We start from the raw sequence: 23,597 nt of genomic DNA, 5'->3' as shown, positions 1-23,597 counted from the left end.
AGCTCAGAAAACAATCCCCTTTGTCTGGACAGTTGGTTTCCCCTCAGTCAAAGTGAGATTAAAAATTAAGAGTTGGTGAAGTCAAGAGCTTACCACACATTTCCTAGATGCCAAGGAGAGATGTTTGCCTATTCCCATTAAATCTGTCAGTGAGACTATCAAATTACCTAGTCCAGGCAGGTCTCTTTCTTTTGGGGAAATCTCTGCCCACACCAGATGGTCTTCATTCTGGAGGTCAGCAGTCAGAAACTCTCAGGGTGCTCCCAGATAATCAGCATATGATCATTTAACCAAGAAGATGATGGGGAGGGAGTTGCAAGGTGCCCATCAAGGACCTTCTGGACAGTCCTGAGGTTACTGGAGTTCAATATTTTCCAAAGGTCCCTGAATCTTTAATTTGATGAGGGCTTAATTTGTGCTGATAAAAGGTAAAATTCTACCAACTGGGGACACCACGCTTCTTTTGCTTTCCACATGCCTGAAGGGTGTATCTCACAATTACAAGTAAAGTTAGTTGCCGTTTCTCTTTTCATCTTGTTAACAACCAGTGAGCGTTACCAAAACACTCTCAATTCCTACTGATTTTGCTTCCTGTTCTGAAGGAGTTTCTTTGGGTTAAGAAGTTTTTTCTCTTTGTCATCCTGCCTGTCTTCTAGACGAGAGGAACCGAGAATCTATCACTACTGATACTAAGCTTCATGATCATGTAAAAATAAATTATTACACAACTGCCCTGAGATAAATTCTAGAAACTTGACATCTTTCATCTAGATTCAAAAGCTCTTCTGATAATTTCACATTTTCCCCAAATATGTGTCTTCTGTTAAAGGGAAGGGTCTTCCTTCTCTTCACCTGCTTACTGGAACTATAAGGAAGTACCACCATGTCATAAATATGCTTTATAAATCAAACCAGAAATATCATTTTAAAGATTGTTTTCTGATAATTTGCCTATTACTGCATTCTCCTCAATGCAATGATCCCATATGTGGCAAGTGTCTTGCTTATAATAGAGTTAAAGAGGGCTGGTAATTAATTTCCACAGCAACCAAGAAGACCCAATATACAAATTTCTTTCATGAACAGCAAGAGGCCAATTACATGGACAAGAGTATATTTACTTGGTTTCTTCCACGGAAATAACTGCACTAATGTGGGAATTGTAGGGTCATTCAAAATTTACCAAACCAAGAATGAGGGCAATTTTCAGTAGGACACATTGCCAATGAGAAATCTCAATGTTAAAATAACAGATTTTATACACATATTTGCATAGGGTGTCCCCACTCCTCCAACACTTTAACTTAATTTTCAAACAAATGCTAATAGAGATGGCCAGATTCTCAAGTAATTCTATTTAAGAATAGTATTAAATATTGCTTATTTTTAAAAAAGTGTCTAGATGGGTCTTATTGAAGAAAGCAATTTAAGTTATATCTTTATAATTAACCTTTTATCAACGTGGGGGGAGATGCACTTATACTGAGAAGATAAAAATCCAAAGAAATAAATCCGTTTAAGATTCTTATAATTATACAGCAGGCTAAAGTTACTATGATTATAATTATATACAAAGTGGGTGTTTGAGAATTTAGCATCTACAGATATTTTCATGAAAATAATTAAGGGTTGTAGATGAACCACATTACAACTGATACTTTGTGAATCTTCGGTGTGCAGAGTTTAATAGCATTAAGACTTTTCATTAGTAGGATGAGCTCCAGGATGTCAAGATTGCCATCAGTTGTATGAGCTTTATTGACCCTCTCCAGTTCCCTAATCCCGTGTCAAAGTATACTGAAGATAGTAACGTACATCAAAACACGTTTTGCATCTTGGCAAGAGGACACTGGGTAACTGGATAATTTATGTATTTAGAACTGCCTCTTAACAATTGTTTGGATTTCTTTGGAGTCTCCCTCCAGCCTTGAGAACTCATTAGGGCTGTTTATAAGCAAACAGTAATAATACCTACATACAACCAGATAGTGGATCTCATTTCTGTCTCGCCCAAGAGCCATGTGAAACAAGTCTATGCGTGGGGTTTTCAAAGTGCCGGTTTTAGGGTTCAGGAGTTGATTTTGCTTTCTTCTACCTCGGAAGAAATCTGCAGCTACATCAAGCTAACGACACGTCCCGTGGGAAATGGAATGGAGCCGCAGAGAAAGCACACCACAGCAAACTGAGAGAGGAGCTAAGTCACGACAGGCCAGGGAGGAAGGAGCACCGGCGGCTGCTGCCACTTCCCATTCGGGGGTCAAGTTCATCGCCTGCTTACCTGTCTGACCCAGCATGCCTCAGCCACACATGCAAATCGTTACCATCACTGTTTTATCCATGAGACGTATTTTTAAATTAAAGGAGTCATTACCAAAAATAAGCACCCTCAATGACATTTGTGCATGCAGAGCATCTGAACATTCACATTTATGTCCTCAGAAAACAGAGCCAATGGGTTGCATTCAAATATGGAAACACACACTTTGTTGTTGTTGTTTTTTCCCAGGCACCTACACGAAAATAGCTGCGGCTTGCCATTTCAGAAACCGAGTCATCTGTCAAGCCTGGGCAATGGAGCGCCTCCACCCCCCACCCCTGCCCCGCCATCCGTTCTGACTTCTGCATTTCTTAGACCCACTCTGTCCCCCTTCCACTGCCAGTCTTAACATGTGGTGCACACTACAAATACACACTGGCTTATTGTAGTAGGATCAGACACAGGGCACTGCCGAAAAGAGTGAATCTCCTTAGGAACGCCAGATACATCGCCCCCATTCCTTTGTGTTGGATTAAAAAAAAAAAAAAAAAAGGCAACGGAAGGAATGCTTTACTGGGTGTAAAAAGTTGTAAGGAAAAAAAAGGGAAGCAGGGTGGCTGAAGTGGAGGAAAACCTGTAGGATCATCTGGTGTTCTTCCTAGGAGTGAGAGGAGACCACGGCTGCTTCTCACACGGAAGACGTGGGAAGGCTGTGCAGGGACAGTACGTGTGTGCATGCAAAGTGCGCTGTCGCAGGGATTGAGAAAGATCTGAAAAGCGACTACACTGGCACAAAACATAGCATCTCGGGTTTTAGCAGAGAGGGCAAGAGTTTAGGATGTTCTAGGCTTCATGGTTCATCCTCTCTCTATGTGGCACTGTTTACCTTTACCATGGGACCTGAGTTTTGGGGCTGCCTCCCCAGCAGTCATGCATGCGCACCAGAACCAGACGAGAATCTCGCCTCCCACCAGCTAAGTTCATTTCCAGGTCGTTGACAAGCAGGAGGAGGGAGACTCTTACCTGTCACTGTAGGCAGCGGCAGTGGCAGGGGTTGGCTGGGCGTAGCGGTATGCAGCATAACCACCCTAAAATGCAAGGAGAAATCGGACTTAGGAGTGCAGAGGAGGCCAACGCAGGGGCGCCCGACTGTGAGGCCGCACCAGAACAGCAGTAACCCCATCTACCAGTCTAATGTGGAGGTTAATGAAAGCTTAGTACCAAAGCAGAAGTACAAAACACACTGGAGAGACACGGGCTTGGATCCCAACCCCAGCTGGGTGTTAAAGGTTAGCGGTCGTAAGCATTTCCCCAAGGAAGAACCCAGACACCCTTCTAAAGAGACGTACCTAAATGGTTAATGGTGACTGTGTTGGGGTGGGGAGGATTACAGGGGATTCTCTACACACTCTGTATACTTTGCTGAACTTTCCAGATTTTCAAAAATGATTATGCTTTACCTTTACTTATTAGCTACTAACTTACGTCTTATTCAAACCCTCCTTGATTACTTCCTTAAAAATCCAACATAGATTGAGCTAATGCCCCCCTGTCGTACATTGATATTTATAAAAAAATAAGATAACGCTTTGATTGAAAGTTTATTAGTCATCTCTCGCCTGTGTAACTGTCCGACCACTGAAGCAATGAAAGAAGACTGTGTTTAGCTTTCTAAATGTTGCATAATTATTTTAAAAAAATGGAATGGTGAACACTTGTTAAAAATTCTGTCTTTTCCGCTGATATCGCACTGGTTCAAATAGGGAATTTGTTTGGTGTGGAAAATATGATAAAGCTTTCCAATTTGTAAATAAAATCATTAAGAGGAAAAAAAAACCTGAAAAAAATAATTAACATTTAGTTGCATGTACCAGTTACTGCAATTGTTCAATTAAGCAGAGGACAAGCAAATGGTCATATGCGAAAGGAATTGTGTTCAGTGGAGCATTGATTATCAAACTGTGAAAATAACTGAGCTTCTTGCTCAGTAGACCACAGCGATACATCAACCACTGTCGAATGCTCTCAGCACAATTAACAAACATGATCCAGTCTCTACCGATAACAGAGGGAACACTCGGTTCTAATTAGAATTCACCATCCCATAATCCTCTGAGGAAACAGTTCTCACCCTCACCATAAAGGGGCAATTCTGAACAGACTGATGTGTTCCAGGACCCTCTAACAGCCAAGTCACTCGTGTGTCAGATGGGCCCTAACAACAAAATCTGGAGTAAGGGGTATGTTACCCTTAGCTTCGTGAGTAGGGGACAGCCAAGTGGTAAGACAAGGAGATAGATGCTGGAAAGAGAATCTTTCGAAATGTGGACAAAGTGGTGTCAATAATTTATTTCTACCCTCTTCCAACTTTCAGAGTAATCTGCCACAACATACCTAGCAATTAAAAAATCTAGTCTGTCCTTAAAGAAATTTGTGCTTTGGAGCATTCCTGGAGAAGGCACAATCCAAGACATCCTGACAGATAATCACCAATCATTTGGAGCCAGTATTACACCCCCCACCCCCGCAAAAAAAAAAGTCTCCCTTGAAAAACAATGTGGAAGTTAAAAAAAAAAAAATGAGGCCTTAGCCAGACACCACCTGGTGTTCCAAACACCATGTTTTCTAATTAGGAACAGAAAAACTCATTAAATGTGCCGAGGAGTTGTAAAACCAAACGGTTGTCACACCAGCACCAAAGCTCAAGATACAGAAGGATGGGCTGAAGGGAAATCAGGTCACCAGGTTTCTGGAGTCATTCTTTTTATCTGCTTGTCCATCTCCTTGGCTTTCATGATGCGTCCAGAAAGACGCCGGTGTGCAGTTGTGTATATTAAACAATGAGATAGGGAGGGGCTGGAGTTGGCTCGCTGATTGCTAGGGGGCACTAACTGCCACCAGCTGAAAGCTTGGATGGAAAGAAAGTGCACGTGTGTGTGTGTGTGTGTGTGTGTGTGTGTGTGTGTATTTTTTCTCTCCAAGAATAAAAAACAAAAGCCATTGCAAAGGTATTGCCATCAAGTGCCATGTAAATCAATCATGATTTGGTGACTGAATTTTGTCCCAGCAAAGATCTCTAGCAACACCATCCACCCCCCTGCAAACCCTCTATGTTTGAACTCTGTGTCCCAACTTCCGCGATTGTTTCCATCACTGAAAGTGGGCAGCCAGTTTGATAAGTGGAAAGAACAGCTGCTGTGCAAATAGCAGATAACGAAAATGAACCTCACCGACTGCCAGTCGATGTTTATCGTATGAACATAAAATGGATGTGTGTGCAACTAGGGTCCTTCTGCACAACAGATGTGCTTGTCTATGGCGCTTTGGGAAGGACCCATCCTCTCCATTATTTTCACATGACTTGCCCATTTAGACAAACTAAGTGTGTGTTTCTATGCGAGACAGGCACAAATGGTCAATGGCCTGGCAATATTTAGGAATCTGTTTATGAGCATTCCCTACTTAAGGCTCAAGGTCATAGTTTGTCGAGGTCTGCGGAGCCAGTGGAAAGATTTTGACCTTGAGCACTGATCTTCCTGTCCAGTAGGTCTGTTGGTGATGACAGCAATGTTCTGCCTCTGAGCTGTCCTATACAGTCGTCCCTGGTCCTAAGTGACTATTGAACCTTGACATGTTGGCTGCTAAAACAAACTGCGATTTTTAAGTTGTTTGAGTTCATCTGAATTTACACGTCAAGGGCCACACGGGGCTGGTGGCTTCAGCATTGGACAGTCCAGGTCTAAGTGATCCCTCAAATAGGTAATAAGCGGAAAAAGAAAAGGCTCAGGGGCTTGATACCACCACATCTATGTACTGCATTGTCTTCCTTTGCTATTTTTCTTCTGTATGAAATCCATATTAGGGGAATAACAGAGTTGTGTATTAACTCTGTGTATGGGTGCATACACTGTAAAATGATCAAAAATACAAATTGCTTTAATTTGCCTTTCTAACAGGTGACTCTAATCAATTTTATTGCTCCATATTTTGCAGCTCGCTGAGCATAGCCAAAGCTTCTGCAAGGTTCTGGGCTAATGTCTGAAAAAGGAGAGCTCACTTCCATTTGCTGGCACCAAACCATGTTCATGTTGAAACAGTCTTCCTGACCTTAGGACAAAAATGCCTCCTTGACAATTTGATTTTTCCTACCACCAAACCAAATGGCAAGCACAACGTGGTTCTGTACTCCCTACATCATAAAATATACTCATTTGTCACATATCGGGCAGCAAGCTACAAATGAGACCTTATATAAAATGTAAATGTTAAATGGCCATTATGAATCCCCCCTCCCACCTCTGCCGCCACCAGCAGAAGTGGCCACAAAGATCCCCACTCATTGTCTGAAACATTTCCTTTGCTAGCGAGACCTCTGGAGGTTGGGGCAAGTTACTGACTGAGGACCTCTAATGGTGCGCCAACAAAGCGTTTTCAAAACTGCGCTTTGTGGGATACTAATAATGGTAGGAAATGGAATTTTCCATGACCAACTAGGTTTGGAAAACGCCAAATTAAACGAAACGAGACTGGCTCCTCCATCTGTGGAACTTTCTAAAACGATACCGACAAGCACCGTAGATCCTCCGTACATCTCAGAGCCATTCGACAAAGGAAATCACGTTTTTTACTTTAGAGCATACTTTTGGAAAAAGTTGTTCTAATCTCCAAATGACTTAGGAAGAGAGGTGAAACGTTTGTGTGCTGGTGGGGACACAGGGATGGGTAGTGCTGTAACGTGTGTGTGTGTGTGTGTGTGTGTGTGTGTGTGTGTTTCCGTTCAGCTTAACTGTATAAAGTAGCAAAGGGCTTAATCCTAGACAGAAGCTTCCCCGTTTCTACGAATACCCAAGGATTTCACTTCATGCAGTCTACAAGGTGGATTGGAATATACCGGTGTATATATATAGATGTATCCACATATATCTATATATACATTTTTTCCCCTAAAACAACATGTATAAGAACATCTGCAAAATGAAACACTTAAACATAAATAATCGCTCCCTAATTTATCTGCATCACACACCAGCTGTTTTTGAAGTGTGGCAATGAAAATCAGTTTTCCTGAAATGTAAAAATAAAAGTTGATCTTGGAAATTTAAATTATCTTGTTCTCTCCTAGATCCAAGCACCCCCTTTTCATACTAGATTTCTCATTAAAACTTGATTAATTCTCATGGTTAAAAAAGAACGTACTTTCTTAATTGCCTTAATACAGAACAAAAATGGGAATTGCATGTTACAGGGAAATCCATGTACTAAAACTCCCCTGATCATCCATAGTTTTACATTCTTCTTTCATTTTATTTGACAGTTTTAATGTTGGTTATAGACCATATTGGGAGACTCAGCCAGCTACACTCCAATGGATGTGTCGCTCTTTTTTCTTCCTACAAATTGGTTCATTTGGGGGTTGCTTCGGCAGTGAGTAATAGGGTTGAAAGCTATAGCAATAGGTGTGAAATAAATTTATAAGAAGCTACAATGAAACCAGGGAAAGTTATGTTAGCTGTGCTGACCCTCAATGCTGGATGAATAAATTCTTTGTTTAACCATGCCAGTTGAGTCCAGGAACCTACTACAAAGTCACCCAGACAGTTGATACAATGAAACCTTGCAAGTCTTTTCACCGAATTTATATTAATTGGGTGTTGATGCATTTTAAGCCAGGAGATTTATAGCCAAGTCAGAATCTCCATTTTGATACACTCGTGATCAAGCAAACGGGATATCTGAGGATGTGCATCTCTATTCTAGAAGCATTCACATCGAAACTGGAAAATTCAGTCAAGTCTTTCCTCCTTCTATGTTAGAGACCATCTCCCCTCCCCAGAATTGTCTTGTTAGTAGGATTTCACAGCAAACCCACAATCATTGTGATGAGTTTTTCCACCAGTCGGGATTTCATACCTGCAGCAATTTATTGCCATACACAGGCTCTTGATACACTACTCTATAAGGAAACAGAAATGTAATGTTTTCAATGCAAAAATGAAATAAATAAAAGAAAATGCATAAGTCAGACAAATTCCAGAGCAATTCATTTACAAGTTTGCTTCTCTTACTTCACTACGACCTGCGAATGACCCATCAAACCAAAAGCAGCAGCAAGTTGTAGCTGCAGATCTCTGAAACCCGGAGTATCAGAGGGTGCGGGTGGGGATCAAGCCCCACTGATTGTACCAAGCCCACCGCCATAACCTGCGTTTATCTGTAGAGAGGAGAAAACGATACTTTCATGGCTTCTCATCCTTCTAAGCATAACGCAACAGTTCAAGGTGACTACTTCAAATTTCTCTCTTTATCTCACGATTAGAATTCTCTGGAATACCCAAGGATCTAGCTTTGATGCTTCATTACTGAGGCAGTTACGATGACAGTACATAACTGTATCGATACGTTTATTTTAAAAATGTGACATCAAATAACAACAGAGAGTGCAACTGAATTTCGTGAATTAATGAATCACGTTGAAGCTACCAAAGCTACTTTTAAGATACAGGACTGGAAAAATTATGTGTGTGTGTGCGCGCGCACGTGTCTAGAAAAGCTGCCGATAATATATATAGAGTGCAAAGGTCACGACCTCATTCAAGTCCAACAACAAGATCTCAAGTAGAACCCCTCAGACAGACGGGGATGCAATTTTGCGTTGTGAGAGTTTTTTGTGGGAGAGCCTAATCTTTCATGTTTTAGTTTAGTTCTAGTTTAAAGTGAAATCTCACAGTTCTAGGGCAGACCTCAAGGGGGTGGAATACTGTAAGGGATTTAGGGACCTGCCTTATAAAGGTGTGTCTGTACATACATATATATGTATATATGCATCTTAATCTTTACTTGGCCTTAGATTTAGTAAATTTAAGCCTGTGGACCTATGCCTGTCAACATTCTAGGCTTTTCTCTCTCTCCCTCTCTCTCTCTGTCCCCCATTGCTTATTTGAGGAAGTTTCAAGGAGAGATACTGTTCCTCATGACCCTCCTACCCCATTGTCCTCTCCATTATCTTCTTACTTCTCATCTTCCTCCTTTCCTTTCCTGCATTTCTCAGAGTTTGGTCAATGAGGGCAACAATGTTACTCCACTGGCTCCGGGCTTAAGCACTGAACTCTGAATCCAGATCACATGGGCTCAGACCCCAGCCTCAATGAACATTTTTGGACAAAAAATTTATCTCTTTTCTGAAGACAAGTTTCCCCCTCTGAAAACAAAAGTAGAGGTAGTGGGTGGAGGCAATTCCTCCCCTCCAGGCTGAGGGGAGGAAGGCAGTAAAGGCTGACCCTCTTGTCCCACATAGTAATGCATAACTCCTTGGTGGGCAGTTGCCCCTGTGGTGACTGGCCTGCCTAATATTAGCTGACTCAAAGCCGACTCCCACTGAGAGCAGGGTCCTAGGAATAAGGACTTGGGGTTTATTTGGAGAAGTTCTGTGTTCCAGTTATCCATGTTTACATTAGTGAAATGAGGACACCTCTTTGTTTTAAGATCCATGGATGGCAGAGTGACATGAACTCATAAATAATTTTGTTTAGCCAAGGTGTCAGCCAGGAACTTGCCATAATGGAATTTAAGAGTCACGTGAATAGGCACTGGAATCTCATCAAGACGTACCAGCCTCATGGCTGCACGGACTGGTGGAAAGCTTAGGGCTTTCCTATAAAAAGGGAACAGGGTTAACATTTCTATCATTTATCACTGTTTCTCTCTTTCTCTGTCTCCCCTCTCCCCACCTGTCCTCTCTTCCCTTCTTCCCATTGCTCTACTCTCTCACCCCACTCTCCACTGCGTTAGTACCTTCTTTTTAAATAGCTCTATTCGAATGGCCTTATTTCCATTTTCAATAGTTACCTTTTGATCAAATGCCATATCCTGGGATCGCTCCCTGAGTGGGGGAAGACAAACGTGGCTAAATGCAGTTAAGCCACACTGACCTTCAGCTCTGTGGCCAATTCTGGTCCCATGAGATCCACAGCTTCACCCCAAGATAGAATGGATTGCTTTGCAGACCCAGAGGACTTAGTCCCACTTCAACCTGCAAACAGGTTGTCAATCCCATTGATCACTACTACCATTATTTTTTTCTTTACCTTGACTTACTTTTTCATGAAAAGAAAATCATTTAAATGTGCACCTAAGCAATCATGGCGAACTTGCAGATTTGACAGACTAGTTATACAAGCTAAATTCCTGGCAGTCACCAAAGCTAGAAGCCCACTATGTTACCCAGGAAAGTTAAAATCAAAGAGGACATTTAAACCTATTAGAGGTGACCCAGGTGTCTAACACATGTCCCAGGACCTCTCAGGATTGCCCTAACCCTATTTATTGTGTACTATTTTTTAATGAGATTGAAGGAGCAACCCAGAAACTTCCTTTAAAGAAAACAGAATCTCACATGCTTTTCTATGAACCTTGTCAATCATCCTTCAAGAGATGGTGCCCTGGGGACAGTTCCAGTCATCAAAACAGACCAGGACCACAAGGGAGGCAGGGGTGACAGCTTCAAAAAGCACATCTGAAACTTAAGGTACTTCTAGCCAAGAGGAATCCTGTTCTGTAAACTTTAGAGTGCAGGAAATATTCATATTCTTTCTTTCCCTTAAATGGACATAAGGCCATAGATGAGCCCTTGTCTTGCTGCCGTAATGGGCAGTCTAGTCCATCACTGTGCCCCACAGACACACACCGCCAGGCAGCAATATTGCAAACTTGCCATCTTACACGGAGCAGAACAGTCAGGAAGGTCTGCAAGGCCTGAGCTACCTTCTGGGAAAGAGGACAGAAGCAACTGCTGGGTAAACAAAGCTCCAAGTTATTTCTGTCAGTGCTTCTGTCCCCTAATTGCCCATTTGGAACCACCCCCTGAAAAATCTTATTGTCATATAATACGAACAGTGGGAAAATGATATAAAATTTTTTTTGGCTAGAAGAGTGGCTTGCAAAGAATGAGAGAAATAATCTTCTCAACCTTGACACCAGGAAGTGTAGCATTGCAGAAACAAGTAACGAGGCCCCCAGGACAGAATCCCTTTGAGTGCCGCACCCAGACACCTGTGGGGGCTATGCCACTGCGCCCCGCAGGCTTGGCCCAGATATGAATCTGGGAGAGACAAAAGCCACTAAAGGAACTTAAAGCAAAAAGGGACTTTCTTTGTAGCTTTCGTCCTGAATGGAATTTATCTTCCCGTCTAGTCTGGTTTGCTCCCTTCTGCATGTTTCTGCTCCCCCCATTTGCTTTGTTCTCATGGATTTCCATTTGTATCTCTAGCACCAACCAGCACAAACACATCTGCCCACTCCTCTTTCTAGTGCATTCTTTCCCCATGTCTCTGATCTGACAGACTTTGCCTATGGGCAGCTCCTCCTTCCTGCTACTCACACATCTGGGAGGCAGGAAAAGACGCCCACTGGAAATATCCACAGGACAGCACAAATTAATAATTCAATAAACTGCTGTCAGTTTACAAATAAAGAAACTGAGGCATAGAGAGGCCGACACTCAATAAACAACAGCTCATATATTTTTGTTTTTAGCTAGGTTTACTAACATATATTTCCCCTACCCCCACTGGTGGGTGTTGATGGAGATAGTTTTTTGATTTGGGTTTTTTTTTTTTTTTTTGTAGATTGTCTTTTCCCCCTCATTTTTCATCACTTCTCCTCTCCCCATTTCCCAAATTAAAAAAAAAAAAAAGTCTTAAACTTATGTATGCTCTATCCAGAGGCTACACTGGGGGAGGGTGTAGACTGATGCTGGGTTCATTGGGCTTCTAAGGATATGGATGGGCACGAGGATGCCCAGCCCCAGCCTGTTTCTCTCTTTATAAGGGTATGCATTGAAAGTCATTTTTTGTTTGTTTGTTTGTTTGTTTTAAAGAGGGTATTTGGAGGCATGGATTAAGCTACACAAAAAATAAGAAATTGGTTGTTCACTGGGTATAGGTTGTTCATTCATTTTAAGAAAAAAATACTAACCCACAGATTATAATAAATGTATCTGATGCAATGATAGAACTCTACTATATGCATCATTGATGGAGATAAATACTACGTCTCAAAATTGTAATTATCTGAAATTCAAAAGGAAGAAAATTAGATAAACAGTGTCTGTCCCATTTTCTAGTAAATGGTATCAATTTGGTCAAAAGTACGATTTTTCTGTTATCTAGTCTATGAGACAAGTACGATTCCAATGAACTTATTTGAGGTCGCTTGTAATAAAAAAGGATATGATTTAAAAAACAGCCCCCGACCCTGCCCATCTATTTTAAATTGTCTTTATTCCAGGTTATTTTCCTAACATTGCAGCTAATATCATAATGTGGGAGAAAAAGTACCTCTAGATCCATTAGGTAAGCTTGACTATGGTCCCCGTAATGAGAGCCATCCTACTCTTTCCTGAAAGTGAAGCTTAATAAAGCGGCGCCGTTTAATAAATGATTCTAAATTTAACAAACAAGTCTAAGTCAGATAATGGTTTAGGGGGAAATGGAAGGAATAAGGAAGAAAATAGGGTTCTCGTGGTCAAGTTGGCATACATTTTGTGAGAGATATTTCTTGCTAAAATCATCCAGACGGAGTAGGAGGAGTTCTTTCTAGAGCTATTACTATCAACAATTAAATGTATTTATAGGAAAACATAAAAAAAAAAAGCAAAGCAGCCATGAAAATATCTTTTAACCCTCTACAGCTAGTAACTATAGCTGTTATCCTAAATATTATACTGAAAACACACGGACCATACTGAAAATTTGAGAGAGAATATTTTTTGGGTTGGGGGGAGAGTCTTTAATTTGACATGAGAGAAATGCCATCTCTTTCAGGGGGTGTTCACGTGTCTTCTGAAGTTATCGAAGGAGCTAATGCCGCCCCACGACAGCCACGACGGCTGTCGGGAGCAGGTCTGCTGCCTGCCGGTACGCCCCTGCACACTTTCCCACGGACCCCGAAGAGGAAGCTTGCAGCAAACTTGTAAACAGAATGACTCCGGGAGGAAACAGGGGTGGCATGCACGTTAATGAATACTTACATAAATGTCTGCACCATAAAATCCATCCTGGTAAACAACACTGCAGGGCGCACACACAAAGAAAAACATCCATATTAGTGCATTTCCCCATGCAGACACACCAACCCCTGCACTGGTGAAGTTAGTCTGGTCACAAGACCCGAAACACAGGAACCGAGGAGAGTTTTCACATTGGTTAAGGAGGTTGGAGACAACAGCTGTCCGTCAGCCCGAGAGAATTAGGCCGGGGTTCGGTGCTGGCCCAGAATCAGGCCATGGTGGCGTGCTGGGCACCCGACTTCCCACTCTTTCAGGAGGGGGTAAGGAAATGCAAGGAGAGGTTCAGTTTAAGTGGCCTAGACAGACAGGAGGTCAGAGTTCACATTCAATCCAACCACACGGCTCCCCCCAGGGGGACGTCATCTGCTTAAAATATAAGATTGATAAAGGGTAGGGGACAGACTGTCGTATTTTCAGCATGCACGGTAGCGGAATGACTTTAGGAGAGCCGGACAACCCAAACGATCCCAGAAATGTTCTCATGTTCTCTCACCCTGTAGTATTTATTATATTTGGTAATTGCAGGTGCCAGTCTTTCCTGGTAAATGTACAAAAATATCTCTATATGTGTGCATGTGCAAGGTGATACGTGTTTGTATATATGTGTGTGCCATGTGCATGCATGCGGTTGGATGTGTGTGTGTGCGTGCACGCACCGATGGATGTATATAGTGTATAATGTGTGTAGTGGTGTGTGTCTGCACATGTGCGTATGTATGCGTGCTCCCGTGTACACATGTATGCATACATGCACCTTATGTGTATTTTTTATGAATTATATCCAGGCCAAGCAAGCCCCACATTATGACTGAGTAAGCCTGGCCTCACTGTGGCTCTATTGTCACCAAATAGTCATTCCAGAGGGAAGGGACTTCATAGGAGGCGGAAAATATCCTGGACTTCTCCAGAAGTGTCTCGGTATACCTTGAGTGAAACAGCCAGGAAGAAAAGCTTACAGCTATGTGAGCATGGGACCCTGGCTCCCAATTCCTAAGCAAGGCAGTGGGTTTCAGGAGGATCACACGGAGCCTGATGCCTCACAGGCTTCCGGGAGGATCGCAGGACGTGAGGATGATAAAAGCAGGTGTTACCAGATGCATGTTTTCCACAGGACGGTACCTGTTACTAATAACCTTCCCTGAGATCGCCCCACGGAGTTCAAATATGATTTATGATTCTGGCAAAGGACCAGTGAGCCCCACCATCGAATGGAGCTGGGTTCTAACAGAAACACGACTTTGATTACCAAAGGGGGGCCAGCAGGTTTCAGGAGGGGAGCGGACCCACATGTAAGCCAAGCATATGGAGCCAAAGGAAGGCACTTGAAACACACACGCGCGAGCGCACACGCACACGCACACGGCTGTGACACTGGTTTGCTGGAGAACCCTGTAGAGTGCTTCTCAGAGCTTTTCAGGCTTGATTGGCTAGACCCCAAGTACCTTTATCCTTAAAAACGTGACAGGGATTTCACACGCTAAGGAGGTTGGTAGGAATTGCTTTCGCCTGTTTTCATGTTGATCTGCGAAGACCGCAGTTCACAAGAGCACACGTCAAGTAGCGTTAAAACCCTAATCCGAGATATTGAGGTATGTGGTGTCCTGAGCTACGCCTTCAGCGTTCCCAGCATTAAGAGATCGTGTCTGCTGGGGGTCAGAAGGCAGGGCCAGCCTCTACCAATGGGACTTGGAACAGATCTGAGGAAACGGGGGAGAGTGACAAATATTTAGTCTGGGCCCCGAACCACAGAGGTGAGTCATGTAGCCGTAGCAAAACAGCTTCTGCTTCTGCCCCCTTCTTTCATGCTGCTGTGCCTCTGCTGGGAACACCTGCTCTCCCAACAGCCTCCTCCAAAAACAGGTCATCATTCAAAAGCCAAGTTAGACGGGAACCACACGGGCATCAGGTCACAGCCTCACCGATCAGCAGCTGTGAGCCGTTGGGCTCATCGCTTAAGCTCTCTGAGCATCAAGTACTCAACTGTAAAATGGGGCGAGAGGCTAGGAAGTGGCTACCTCCAAGGAGAACGCAGTGAAGTGCTGTGTGCAAAGCAACGAGCAAGGTGCTTGACATCGGAGTATAGAAAGTGATCCAGGGGTGAGCAAAATATTCATATTTTAACTACATATTAATATATATTTAAACATGGGAAGTGATGCCTCCATATACATATTTGTAGACGGGGACCCAGTCTGAGACTGCTGTTCTGGAAATAAGGAAGAGCCGAGCCTGGCCTAGACGTTGGGGCTGTTCCCACGCACACCCACAGGGACGGGGAGTGTCTAGCTCGTGTCCTGGCTGGAAGAGTGGCCTCTTCTTTTGCCAGCTCAGGTTCCTGTACATGGTGGCCTGCTGCACGCCCCTGTGTCAAGTCCATTGGCACCAACAACTCCCAGGAGGGAGGCAAGAACAGGCCCTGACATTGGCCTTTTGTTCACCAGGAGAAACTCCGTGCCCTGCTCGGCCTTCCACCATGGGCCGTGGAAAATTCCTTTGGGACTCTGACATCCCACATTTATGAGGCAGAGAACCAAAGAGAAAATGCGATCCAGCATCCTCATTTTGACAAGCTCCAACAAACTGAATGATGAGCACTATTTCTCTGCTCCTGAGATGCTTACTATTCTCCACCAACTACACTAAGGCACTGACAAGGCAGTGTGTGTCCATCACTAAACCTGCCCTCAAGGAGCTTTTCAGGGAGGGGCCACGTCATCACAAAGCCATGTGCATACACCTACATAAGTATAAAATTGCAGCTCGGATTGGGGTCCAGGAGGAACAGGTGCTCGGAAAGGGCAGCGGAAGAAGAGGGCTGGCAGCAGAGGTAAGGGTTACCTGAGCAAGTGCCTCGGAAATCTCAAAGCCTTAGCCAGGTAGAGAGGGAGGAAGAGCAGTCCAGGCAAAGGGAACAGACTACGCAAGCCCTAGTGTCCAAAGGGTCCCGGGCTCCTTAAGGGGGTCTGCAGGGTTCAGAGGCCCAGCAGACTGCAGGGGCTTCACTGAGAAAGGAAACTAAGAATTCCCACCATGATGATAAACCACACCCCGCAGGGAGTGCCCGTTTTCACCGAGTGCCGCCCCTGCACGTTGTGGGGGAACGGGGGGATGATGGAGAGAGCAAGTGATCTATTTTCAGGATAGCTCTAAAGACAAGGAACCGATACTGCTGGCCTCTTTGGTGTTCGGAAACGAAGCCAACTGATGGGCTGCAACTTGCACCAGAATGCTGTTTTTCCTCCTAAACAGCTGGTGATAGCCCAAGCCCAAACACTACTGGTCCTCCCATTTCTAGAATGATGACTCTGTGTCAGGCCCTGGTCTAAGCATCATGCGCTCATTAGCCCATTTCACCCGAATACCCCCGTGAGTTGGAGAATACCGGCATCACCCTACAGATATAAAGAAACTAAAGTGGCTGAGCTGCGATTCTAGTCCAGAGAGTCTTGGCTTCTCCGCCCTCTTTGAACTGCTGTGGCCGACAGTGGCCAAACTTTAGCACTAGGCAAGGTCATCTGAGGGCTTGTTAAAACAGACGGCTGGGTCCCACGCCCAGCCCAGAGTTTCTGACTCAATAGGTCTGGATGGGGGGGGGGGGGTCTAAAATTCCAATTTCTAACAAGGACCAGGGGACACTGATGCTGCTGGCCCGGGGACCAATAGGCTCATTGATCTAAGGGACACCGCCCTCCACATGTTCTTTTTCCTTACATTTGTGACGGCACTGACCTAGGAGACTGGGGCAGTCTCCTAGGCCCTATTCTAAACAGAAGCTGGTCATGGGAAGGCTCTTAACAGACTCTCACGCTGGTTTCTGGGAATGTGTCTAAAGACTTTTTAAAGCCCCAAGAAAGAGGTACACTTAAAATACCAGATGTTTAAGGAAAGGAGGGCAGGAGTCGGTGGCAAGTATGGATCTATAGATAAATTCACTGCACCCTGTACAAGAGAGGGAGTTGCCGTCATGCACTGAACAGGTGCAGTCCAATTTTAATGCAAAGGCGGTCTGTCTAGCCGTGCAAAGGTAATCGCATTGCTTGCCAATCACTTTGGGCCTGCAATATGCTTTTGCAAGAACATAATGCAGATGCACAACTCATTTCCTTAGAAAGGTAATAACAGTAGTTAAATATCTGGTTGATGCAAGCAGGGAATGATTGCACTATAGCAAATCAGTTTCCTTAAAAAAAAAAAAGAAAAAGAAAAAGAAAGAGAGTATAGGATGCCCAAACTATACAATCTGTTTGTGTAATAGACTATATGCCCACCACAAATGCATCCCTGAAGGAGAGGTTATTTAAAACTGCTCTACCTTGCTGCCCCTTCCAAGTGGAAAATAAATTAAAATTTTAATGCGTTGAAATCTAGCTGTTTTTGAATAGATACGGGTCCATAAACTCCCTGGCATTTGTATATTATTGTGTATGGATATATGTATGTGTATACCAACATTTTCCTAGGGAAACCACATTTTTAATTATTTCTAAAGGCATCTGTGACACAACTCACCCCTCCCCCCCCAAATTTAAGAACCACTGATTTATGGTGTTTGTCTATAGATGCATTCAAATCAGGAGTTTTTAAAAAAAATGTAACAGAAGTTACACTTTAAAACTGGCTGGAAGTTTAAAGAAGAATTCACACCAGAACCAAACACACAAATAAAAAGCTAGAGAGAATTCTGGAAAATATTCTGGTAACAGGTGATGACTTCAGTTCCTAGTGTTCATATTAAATAAGAAGGGTCCTAAACAACAGACAATGCAGTCTGAGGATAAGATGCTTAGAAATTAAAGCCAGGAAGTGTGGGTGATGTATAGCCAGAAAGACACATACACATAGCCCTAGAGGCTGGTGTCAGACGCTTTCCTAGGACCTACTCTGAAAGCGTTCCCAAGGATCTGTGTGTGGCTCTGACTCCTACACGGGCGAGCTTGAAGTTTTTTCCCTGAGATCCTCCCACATCTCTCCGATACACAAACTAGTACAGAGTGTCCTCAGACCACTTCTCAAGGTAACTCTGAGAAATTGTCCATTGATGGGTCATATGTAATTTCCCGGGCAAGTATAGAACACCTTGTTCAAAGATACCCAGAGAACCAAGACCAAAACCCTATAGCAGATGCTGGATGGTTAGCTTAGAATAATAACAATTTTAAAAATATTCCTTGATGCTCCATTAGAGCACTCTGCTGTGTCCCCAGACAACACGCATGGTACAGAGCAGGCACGTGGTAGTAGCCGCTTACTAGTTAAGTAGCTAATTAATTAAGAGCAAGGATTTGGCGAGGCCAGTGTCACGGGGTTCCTTCGGGAGGGTGTTGGGGTTCAGTTGCTGTCTTCCAGTATCAGATGTTGTACTGAGTCTGGGGGGGCCGCCTCCATCCATGGGTCATCAATCTGTAAGCTCCTTTGGATGGCCATGGCCCAGTGGGCAATTTCTCCCTCATGTGAGTCATAGGAGGACAGACTGGACACTGAGGCTTCTCTATCAAAACTGACTCCAGGATCAAATGCACAGAGAAATAGGGAAGACCTGGTGATTCAGCGCTCTCAGAATCCATTCACCAGATAGTATTTTATTTATGATCTACATATTCCAGAAACTATCGAAGTGCCTCCGACCAAAGCCAGCTCTGTGGCTTGCAGGGAATGGGGGTCTATGAACTGCAGGAGCCTCCCAGGAAAGGGGTCAGACAGGTTTCTAACTCATCACCCATCCTCGTTTAGTTAATGTTGACAATCAATTGGGTGGCTCAGTCTAGGTTTTCCACCCATTCCTCGGGTCCCTCCATGGTCCAACCAGAACCCCTCCCCCCAGGGCGGGGTTAACATCATGTGTTAATGTCCCAAGAAGGTTCTTTGAGCTATGTGAGAAAGAAGAGAATAGGGCCTCTCGGAACCTGTGCTCTTTACTTGCTGGGAGCGACTTCAGAGAATACCAGGATGTGGAGGAGAAACCAAATCAATCAGAGGAAATGGATGAATGGGAAGGCACGCTTGGTGAATCTGCCTGTATGGCTATCTTGATGTTGGATACCTCCGAGGGTCACCCAAGGCTCCACAGAAGTAGCCATGGAAGTTCTGTGGGGTTTATTTTTAAAGATTTTTTTAAAAAATTTATTTATTTGAGAGAGAGAGGGTGTCTATGAGGGAGAGGGAGAGGGAATCTGAAGCAGACTCCACACTGAGGACAGAGCCTGATGTGGGGCTTGATCCCACAGCTGTGAGATCATGACCTGGGCCAAAACCAAGAGTCAGACTCTTAGCCGACTGAGCCACCCAGGCGCCCCAGATTTTTTTTTTTTCCAATATCTTGGGAAAACAGTATGGAAGCCGTACATGGACATAGGATAAATGACACATTTTTGGCTGGAATTTCAGTAACCAAGTATATACTGCATACTTCATGAAGAGCAGAGGGTTAGGTTGGCAGTTAGCTGTATCTTCAACTGGTGACACATAGAAAATTGTAATAAATGCAGCTCGCTGGGTGACATCTTAGAAAAGATGGGGATCACCGGGTGTGAGGGAGAATGGGATCTCAGCGTGGCAATTTAGGAAGTGGTTGGACTTCAGTGCATCTTACATTTCTTCTTTTTCTGGAAGCCTTCTCTAAAAACCCAAGCTGAGCTAAGGGGCCTTCCTTGGTGCTCACACAACACCCTTATCACTTATCGCATTTATTGAGATTATTAGTGTATATGGTGCCCCCTGCCCCTAACTGGAAGGAACTCCTCCGAAGGTGCAAGACAGGGTTTGGAAGCGAGAAAAGGGATGCTAGGCTGAACTGCACTGGAGTAAAGACATTAGTCGACTCTACAAATCTCCCCCTGAAGGACTTTGGAGACAAACGGCTACAGGAAATCCACACTATCACCTGCACCACCTGAATGCCGATAACATCACTTTCTGGAAACAGAAGGAGGTTTCCAATCTCTGCTGTTTGCTTCCACTCAAGCTCAGGGCTCTCAGCACACCAGCCCATGTCTGCTCTATGCTGTCCTCTGCTATTCTTTCCAAAATGAGTTGCCCCCCGCCCCCTGCAGTCTCCTGCAGCCTCAGCCAACAGAACAAGCAGAGGAAAAGGGAAGCCTTCATTTAAGATGCTGGGTTCACACTTTCTCGTTCGGCGCGGGCGCACTCCAGGCAGTATGTAATACAGCCGAAGACCCTCGCTGAATTTCCTACTTTCAGCCAGCACTTTGCTCTTACAGAACTTGCGGACATGGACACTCCCCCCCACCCCCAGCCCTTCTGCTCCTCCTCCTCCTGGGTTGAGAATTTCATCTTACTACTAACGGTGGTTTCAGGATTCCACTAGGAACATTACCAGCAAAGAGGCACAGTGTACCATTATAACGAAAATGATTAGGAACGTTTCTGGAATACTTAAGTCACATCTGAAGCAGTCACAAACACGTTGCTTCACCATTTGGAGGTGCCTGTGTCTCTCCCTGGTGAACGTGGCATTAATTAGTTATGCGTGGTTATTCCCGGCAAAGAGCGAGTTCATTGTAACTTAGCGAATTTCAATTTTATGGCAGGTGTGTTATTTTGAGATTTTTATGAATTGTTCATATGAGGATAAGCCATATAATTTTATTTTTTTTCCTGTTCAGTATAGTAGTGAGATACTGAGGGTACATATACCGAAAAGCTACAATTACCGTCTACTAAGATAATAATTTTCAGACAAACTAATGTGGTATAAACATGTAATTTTGTATTTATGGCTTATGAATCTTGCTTTAGTAATTACATGAGCCTACAGGGTAACTTGGTGGGCTTTCTTCCCTTCATAACAACTTACTGTGTGACCTTGGGAATAACACGTCTTTATTTCTGCATTTCTGGGTCTATAAAACAGGCTCAACACTGTGGGGCTGGAAATAATGATTAACACTGTGGATGCTTCCTTATATCACGTGGTCAGGTAAAGGCTTAGGAGGTGCGGATGCATGTTTTTGGAGGGTGAGGAGAATTTAGGGCAAAGTCATACTTGGTTTGTAAGTATCCACCATCTTTCCATGAGAAATTTTCGCTATTGTTTTGTCCACTAAGAAACTCAGAAATGACCCAAGGCTAAGGACAACACAGGAAACAATGGACGCCGAATGATCTCTCTGCCTTTGTTTTCTCTTCCTGGTGATTCCATTTAGTTTCATTTATTTATATTCTTAACTTTGTCTCATTGCATTTGTGTTTGAAACACTTCATATGCTCTCCTCTGCAATGGGTGAGATACGAATAAATAATGAAAAAAGAGTGGTTCCTTTTGTCATCAGTATAATAGAGAGATGACCTAGCATAATTCAGGTTTCCTAAACGATTTATAAGCAACAGAGGTATCAAAAAATGCATTAACCCTTTTCACACAGCCTGGAATACAGCCATATTCTTTCTACAGACCAGAAAGCCAGTCGTAGGCCAAGAAACCCTCATGCCAAACCGTCTCAGGCATCGCTGAGTTTTTCTGAGTAGCGCTACTGACATTTGGGGCCTGATCTCTCCACGCTAGGGGGCCACCCTGTGCACTGTGGCAATCCGGCAACATCCCTGGCCTCCACCTCCCAGCTCCTGTGACAAACCAGAATGTCTCCAGACAGTTCAAACATCCCGAGGACTGGCAGAGACACCCCTTTCTCCCTGATTCCAGAGGTTCTGGAATGTTCCAGGAGGAGCCCTTAACAGGAGGACAGAAAGGGGAGCACTGCGGGGTTGCAGTCCACCACACCGAGACCCCTGTTTCTTTGCATTCCCTGCCACTCCTTGATCTTCACCTGGCAATGCAGGAGTCCATGCGCACAGATACCAAACCGCCAACGGGAAACACGCTACCCCCTGTTTCCTTGCAGAGGGGAAAGGAAGCCAAATGCCCATTTTGGAAAATCCAACGGAAACGGGTCTTACTTCCAATTTCTTTGAACTTTCGAGAATGTTCACATTTGACTCCACACCTAATTTTCTCTTTTCGGGCAAGGGTTCATAAACCTTGACGAGCAAGGTGTCTTTGGGGAGGGGAACAAGACCACCCAAGTGAACTTTTATGTTTGGGGACTTCATGTCCCTCCATGGACGGATTCAAGGGGCAAATGTGATCCAACCTCCTTAATAACCAGATGTTTGCAGTCATCAGAAATACATCTTTGGCTGTAGCCATTTCTCTGTTCTCCAGCATTCAGTCTCAGAGAGAATTTACATAACAACATGTGACATGTAGAATGCTTAAAGGCACCAACCATGACAGGACAAATTACACTCATTTTTCACTACTCTTTGCAAGGTGCTCCACGGCAGGCGCGCGCCGGGCTGCATGCTGGGGCGGTTCTGGTGGGGCAGTCAAGACCGGCATGCGCTCACAAACGGGGGGGGGGGGGGGGGGGCTGGTGCGGGAGGCCCGCCGGGGGGGGGGGGGGGAGGCCGCCCCACTTACCCGCCATATGCCGGGATCGGAGGCGGGGGCGCCGCGGCCCGGAAGGTGTTGTACACGGTGCGGCCGCGGCCTCGCAGGTGCGCCCCTCGGTAGGCGGCCGCGGCGGTGGCTGCTGGATACGGGAAGCCGGGCACTGCGGGCGGGAAAGGAGAGAGCAGAGCAGAGGCTTTCAGAAGCACACTCGTGGTGCAGGGCAACCCGCCCACCCCGGGCCCTTCTCCCTGCCGCCGAGGCTGGACACCTGCCCCTTGTCTGGGAGGCGGGGTTCCAAAGGCAGGCAGCAGGGAGGAGGTCAAGGTCCGATTCCAGAGTGGGCTAGTTAAGGCGTGGTCCCTGTGTCCAAGAGAATATGGTAAATGACAAACATTCACAAAGAATTCGTGATAACAGGAGACAAGCTCACCGCACAAAGTTAAAATTCTACAAAGATAGACTGCAAGAAGTATGTGTCTTATGTCGCCAACATCTATGTATCTATATACACACATATGTATATTGTAAGATATTTATATGTCTGAGCACACGATATACGTGTATGATGTATCCGCACATGTCTGTGCATGTGCAGTGAATGTGCACGCCACCGGTGTGTTGTGTGTGCACACGTGTACGTGAACTGTACATATGCATATTTCGATGTACGTGTGTATGTGCATACACTGTGTATACGTATGCACACGTTTCAGTGTGTTCCTAGTTATCTCTGGGGCTGAACTGTATGTTGTCTACTGATCACTTTCCCTATCCCATTTTTATTTATGTCCCACATTTTCCTTTACATATATTGCTTGTTAAAATTTTTTATTGCAATACAGAGTTCCTACGGACATGTGCATACA

General features: G+C 44.4%; 1 protein-coding gene across 8 annotated transcripts in view; it reads right to left on the bottom strand.

The window, feature by feature from the left end:
• LOC113270822 (RNA binding protein fox-1 homolog 1) overlaps positions 1–23,597 on the bottom strand; it is a 330,982-nt gene that overhangs the window by 34,680 nt on the left and 272,705 nt on the right. For 7 of the 8 annotated variants that reach the window (XM_044391589.3, XM_044391594.3, XM_044391590.3 and 4 more), the window contains 3 exons: positions 22,759–22,891; positions 8,168–8,210; positions 3,281–3,345 (listed from right to left, as the gene is read on the bottom strand). In XM_044391589.3, coding sequence (XP_044247524.1) covers positions 3,281–3,345; positions 8,168–8,210; positions 22,759–22,891 — 241 coding nt within the window. Of the gene's footprint in view, positions 1–3,280; positions 3,346–8,167; positions 8,211–13,283; positions 13,324–22,758; positions 22,892–23,597 lie in introns of all 8 variants that reach the window. The other variant, XM_057314809.1, reaches the window with a different exon arrangement.

Source organism: Ursus arctos, unplaced genomic scaffold, assembly GCF_023065955.2.
Source record: "Ursus arctos isolate Adak ecotype North America unplaced genomic scaffold, UrsArc2.0 scaffold_2, whole genome shotgun sequence".
Taxonomy (NCBI): domain Eukaryota; kingdom Metazoa; phylum Chordata; class Mammalia; order Carnivora; family Ursidae; genus Ursus; species Ursus arctos.
The sequence above is the reverse complement of the archived record's forward strand: the minus strand, read 5'-3'. Positions and strand labels throughout refer to the sequence as shown.